This window comes from Cyprinus carpio, chromosome A8, assembly GCF_018340385.1.
Source record: "Cyprinus carpio isolate SPL01 chromosome A8, ASM1834038v1, whole genome shotgun sequence".
Classification (NCBI taxonomy): domain Eukaryota; kingdom Metazoa; phylum Chordata; class Actinopteri; order Cypriniformes; family Cyprinidae; genus Cyprinus; species Cyprinus carpio.
In genome coordinates this window covers 12,556,341-12,562,665 of record NC_056579.1, presented here as the reverse complement: position 1 = coordinate 12,562,665, position 6,325 = coordinate 12,556,341, and the positions used below count along the sequence as shown (strand labels likewise).

At 36.3% G+C, this 6,325-nt stretch overlaps 1 protein-coding gene across 1 annotated transcript in view; it reads left to right on the top strand.

Moving 5' to 3' along the window:
* Positions 1-272: 272 nt before the first annotated feature.
* The window catches only part of LOC109080918 (phosphatidylinositol 3,4,5-trisphosphate-dependent Rac exchanger 1 protein-like), a 65,883-nt gene continuing 59,830 nt past the window's right edge, over positions 273-6,325 (top strand). Inside the window, exon 1 of the mRNA XM_042762286.1 lies at positions 273-863. Coding sequence (XP_042618220.1) covers positions 708-863 — 156 coding nt within the window. The 5' untranslated portion in view covers positions 273-707. The remainder of the gene's footprint in view (positions 864-6,325) is intronic.

Genomic DNA, 6,325 nt, shown 5'->3' with positions numbered 1-6,325 from the left:
TAGTGAACATCATGTTAATAATACATCCCCAAAAAATGCTATTCATTTTTATGTTTTTATTTATTTTGTAAAACGTTTGAAATCCATACATACATCCTGAGAGCATCAGACATGGTGTCAGAGATCAAAAGGAACTATCTTCTCGCTACACACATCTAAAGATATGGGGATAGATAAAGGAATAATTTAATCAGTTCATTCATCTGGAGACGTGATTGTTCAAGTGGTGCAATTTACAGACGGTCCCTCGGTGGCAGACTCTCTCTGCAGCTCCCACAACCGTCTCACTTTTCATGTAGCGCTCTTGAACTCGCTACGTCGCCTTTTACTGCACGGTTTTGCCAGTGATTTCACGGTAACTGATCGTTTCACGTGCACTCCCATTTTTCACATCATTTCGCTCCTCTGGCCACTTTCCTCATTTATGCTGCAGGCAGTCGGTGGGCTACTTCTCTAGTTTACCTTTAAAACGGAAAGTGTTTTAATGAGATGCAAATTGCCCTGCAGTTGATGTTGCGCGTTGCTACTTTTACAGAAGTTTCTTCAGTTTCAGTATAGCATTTTCCCCTGCCGCATCCTGGCTTGAGGTTGCGTGCAGCGCGCGACGGATTTAATGGATTAATTTTGACATCTTCACAGTTCTCACACAACTGCCTTATACTCTTGTTTGTTTGGAGGCTTCTCTGTAAGGGTTTTTTTTTTAAAAAATGAGCGAAATAAACACCGAGGAGGACAGTCAACAAGAAAACGGGGTTCTCAGCAGCAGGGACTCGGACCGTCAGCTTCGCCAGAGGCTGTTCGTTTTAAACGAGATATTGAGCACTGAACGGGATTACGTGAGAAACTTGTCATTTCTGCAGTCGGTAAGTAGACTGGGTTCAATCCAAACTCTCTGAACGTTGGTGTTTGAGCACCCTTATCGCGCGGTTATTGTTACAGTCTCGTTTACAGGCGCATAAACTGGAGATAACGGGCACGGGCGAAGCTGTCAAGCTGTGTTTTAGTCACTGTACTGCCGTCAAGAAAGAGGAAGAAGGAGAATACGAGAAACAGGCAGCGTTTCTATAGTGTTGGCGAGGTTATTTTTAGTGGCATTTTATAAAGAATAAAAAAAATATGAAAAGCAAGGGACTGTTTTGTAGAGGTACTTATTGGGGGGTTTCATTAATGATGCTTTAAAAGGACTTGAACGTTGTTCCTTCAAGTGGGTGTTTAACTTTCTCAACCTTTTTCGCTTTATGTAACCCTACAGCCCTAACAATAAGGCTCAAGTACCAATTCCATCATTTATTTTATTAAACACACACACGCAAAAAATGATATTGTGTGTGAAACACTTAAGTAGCATATAAGCTACATTCGGTTATGATTGTCATCCAGACTACTTTTTGTTTATATGTTGTTTTCTTTTTAAAAAATGAATTGAAAATCATGATATTAAGCAAAATTATTTATCTTAAACTATGTTTTTATTGTTATATTGGTTTAAAACGAGTTTAAAAACAAATGCAAATTGAAATCAAATGTCCCTTTAAACCTTCTTACATCTCTGATTAAGGATAACTGTTTTAAATGGCTCTGTTTCTTGTTGTTCTGTATTTTTCTGTTCTCTTTTGAGCGGAAATATCTGAAATGTGAACACTTTCAAACTAAGAAAGAAGAGTCTGTCACTTTTACTGCCTTTTTAATCATTCAAACAAGCTCTAACTTAAATTAGCATGTATTTCCTGGTCATGTGCCATTTCCTTTTATAAGCTTTGTCTCATAAAACCAGCAGTGACTCATGTGAGCGGTGAGATTTTCAGGGTCTTCAGGGCAATCTAGTAAATCCCCTGTAACTTTCAGAACACTTTTGTGTGTGTGTGTGTTTGTCTTTTGATAAGACCAGGTTGTGCTCATCAGCATACAATCCTGCTCAGCCCAGAGCCTGTGCCTATAGTAACACCCCTCCTGGAGCATTAATGACCCTCCACAGTATTTCAATGCACGGATATGTTAACAAGTAAAAAATAAACACAGAAAATCTCCAGATAGATTTGGCATACTTGACATGTGTTTTCTTGCTCTGATTAGCATCAGATCATGACATAGCATGCCTGGATTTAAAACTAGACAATCATGAAGCCATTCATATTCCAACCTTCCTACAAGTTTAGTGTTTTATAACTAGTTTAACACTAATGAACTCTTTTATTAAGTTTTTCATGCATTCCCAAATGCATTTCTCACATTCCACACCCGTGCATTTGTCCGAAGCCTCTTGATCCTGGGATAAATTTAACAGGATCAAAGGAACTGGAGAGGTTTTACAAACATGCCAATGAAGGGTTAGCAGCCTTACAGTGATTAAGCCAGTTTTATAACAATCCCTCATAATTATATTTGACTGTTAATCTTCTGGAGTACAGTGGCTTTGTGAGGATGCTGCCATTTGATGACGTCGAGCCGACTGTGGCGATTTAAGATATAAGTAAAAGATGCTGTTTCTGGTTTCCTGAGAGAGGATGAGTTCACTTGTCCTAGTTATTGTTCTTTCTCTGCATATGGGAAGAATCATAGGTCCCCCTCATCTGCTGAGTCTCAGAGGGATTCTTCTCCCTAGCGGTGTGTCTGATGTTATCTGATCTGGAAGCATTAAGTGAAGCGCGACCAATCAAATTAGTCCATGCAGTTGCACCTGACGGCCTCTCGTCACGATATTTTGACACAGATGAAGCAAAGTGGACGGTGGTGCATCAGGTGAAAGGGAGAGGAGACCACTTTGTCTTTCTGCATCTGTGTCTTTCAAAAGGGCCTTGGTGTGAAAAACAAGGCCTTGCTTGAGATTGATATCAAAGACGTCTGCCTTTCAACTCACGTCTGGCACTCTAGGTAGTCTAGGTAGTCTTTTGTCAGCACGCACAGTCATGGCAAACAGCATTGGCTGCCACAAACTAGGGAGACTGTTAATTGCTTCATGAATTTGTTTAGATACTTAAGATACCCAGACAACTTTTATTAGACCAAAAGGTTTCAGGACTGTGATTTGTCGCTGCTTGAATGGCTCTTCTTGCATCTGTTTATCTGTGGAATTCCATTAGGAATCTCTAACAGATATTACAAAAGGATAATGTCATAGTTTCAAAGCAGTAAACCAGGCTGTGATTTATAAATGGCTGGCAGAACCGAAGATTCCCTTATGAGTCCTTTTAGGCATCATGCCCTATTTTTTTAATTTCTTTTCTGTTCAATTTTGAATTTTAGATTAGCAATGACAAAGAGTAAGGTTTTGGTGTTAGGGGTTAGAAAAACAAATGGATGAAGAAAAGTATTTGGCAAAACAATTAAGAAAACCAGTTGGCAAATTTAAATGTCCATTTAATAAAATGTAGTATTAATAACTATGTATAATTTATTATAATTTGTTATGGCTTTAGCATTTTAAATCATCAATGCAATATATTAAAACATGTTTTAAATGTCAGTTTATTTATTGAAAAATAAAATAATTATTATTATATAATTATTTATTTTATTGTTTTATTTAGACAAGCAGTTTTAAATATCTATTCACTTGTCCATGTAAAACTCTATTTGTTTTTATATTTCAATTATTAAATTGATAATTCATTACTACATTTTATTTTTACGTGGGACTTAAAAAAATGCAAGAAATAGTGTATACACTACCATTCAAAAGTTTGGGGTGGGTAAGATATTTTTATGTTTTTGAAAAGGTCTTTCATTCCCACCAAGGCTGCATATATTTAATAAAAAATGCAGTAAAGACTGTGATATTGTGAAATATTATTTTTAATTTAAGATTTAATTTAATATTTTTTAAAATGTAGTTTTTTTTGTTTGTTTTTTGATGTGATGGCAAAGCTGAATTTTCAGCAGTCATTACACCTGTCTTCAGTGTCACATGATCCTTCAGAAATCATTGTAATATGCTGCTTTGGTGCTCAAGAAATATTTGTAAGTCATTTCATCAATATTTGTACATTTGTATCATTATCAGTAATCTTTATTGTCACTAATTAAATGCGTTTGTGCATTAATGCATTCATGAGCCCAATAGGAAATCCTTTGTTAGTTAGCTACGTCCCATTTAACGGACCTTTCAAACCATCAAAATAGTAAGCTGATTCCAAGGAAAGTTTCCCTGGAGAGACTTGAGGGTTAAATGTCTTGCTCAGGAGCTAAAAAGTAGAAGATTGTGATTCAATTAAGTTTTGAGTTCCTACATGTAAGAGCTTTAATGTTTGTATATGACCAAGGTTTCCTGTGTTGGGTTCTAAAGTCTTTGCTGCCAGTCCAGCTGTTGTTAGTTTGTGTGGCCCAGCTGGGCTCCTGAGGACAAGAGACTGTTCACCCAAACAGCATGACATGAATGTATGGAGGAGCAGGGGGAGGAAGTCAACCTGGCACTTCCTGTTTTCCGATGATGTCTCTGTCTGAGTCCTTACAGGACGGAAGCACTAGTGTAGGCTTTCAGGGTTATAAATAGTTATAGATCTGATCTGCACCAAAGTGTCACAGCCAGCTACCCAGCATCCATATGGCTCAGCGGGGTACACGTCTGTGTCCGCCAAACTATGGAAACAATCCTCAGCTTATATAAATTGCCATTTTATGGTTTATGTGTAAGCTGCAACTCTATAAACCAGAGATGCCCGGATCATGGGGCATGTCATATCACAAAAACCAAATAGGAAAAATAAGAAAAACACATGCTATTGAAGAATGAATTTCTTATTTATATTTTTGTTTGAACATTTAAAAAAAAAAATATTTTGCATTTAAATGTAGACAATATAGTTGTTTAATAATTTTTTTTTTTTTTTGGATATAATGCAATAGGTTATCTTTTTACAGGATATCTTTTTCCATTGTTTTAATTTTAGTTTTAGTTTTAGTATTACATTATAATACCATGCATATTTTTTTTTTTTATTTAAATAAGAAACCAATCCAATGTTTTAGGGATGTAACGATTCACTAAAACTCACGATTCGATTCGATTCACAATTTAAGATTAGAGGCAACCATTACATTTTAATCATGATCCAATCAAAGATGCTGCATACATGCGACATGAGCGGTTTTTAATCTAAATAAGATTGTATAGTACGTAATATCTGCATGAAACAGAAACAGCTGATGAGCTGAATGAGATGCAGATTGACTCTCTGCCAGCAGGTGGCGCTTAGAGTGTTTCCTTGGTTACCGCTGTATACAAAGCAGCGCTGCACTTATGAACTTTAATATGCATTATAGAGAGGCAAGATGAAAAGAAAAAAATACCATCTAAACTTTTCTAAAGACAGTAAGTTCCCCTCAGACATTCATTCATATAAACTCCTACACCTAAATGAATCGCGATTTGTTTAGCATTTCAACCGATTTGAATTGTCACATATTTGAATAGATTTTCAACAGGCTCGCGGTTAATCGTTACATCCCTACAATGTGTAGTTGACATTTGAGGCTATATAATAATACTATAAAAAAAGCAATTTAAGTTTTTCAGTTAGTGTTTTCAGCCTAAAACTTTATTTTCATCTAAAAATATGTCATGTGGTTGCTACAAACAATGGTATAATCATCACTGAATGTAAATTATTATAATCATAATTAATAATCGCAATTACAATTTCAAGGGAATAATCAGCAATTATGATTTCTGTAATTATCGTGTAGCCCCATAAGGCAAAATTTAATTTTGGCCCACAAGTTTTAAACAAGTTTGATTTTTGCCCCTTTGTATTGTGAATTACACTTGTTTTGAACCTGTTTCTCTCTGCATTTATAAGTAGTTCATATTCATTTTTGTAAATAAACATTATCGGAGTATATCTTACAAGAAGATACTATTTCAGTATTTCTACCTCAAAATTTCATGTTACTTGCCATTTCCTTTCTACTTCCTTTGTAATTATTTTCTAAAATTTGCTACTTGTTTTCAAATGGTTTTCAGTTTATTAGTGCTCATTGTGTTTTAGAAGCGTAGATGGATGTATAGATTCAGTGCTTGGAGTTCTGCATGCTAAACTTGGGTTTGCTGATCCCTGTAGACCCTCCAGATGCGCAGTAATACTGATGATCATCAGTAGTGGCAGCGGTGGGTCTACAGCTGTGAGCTCTCGCTTTGACTGCCGCAAGTTCTGCTGATTACGCTCCTATATCCTCTAAAGTGTCAGATTAACAGTGTCTTAAAGCTGCAACAAGTCATGCGTTATAAGCCAGGACACAGAGGCACAAGTCAGCACCAGGAATTTCAGGAATCTCTTCAGCTTTCCTGTGCTCAATTAGCTTCGTAGACCTTTTCTCGTGTTCAAGTCTC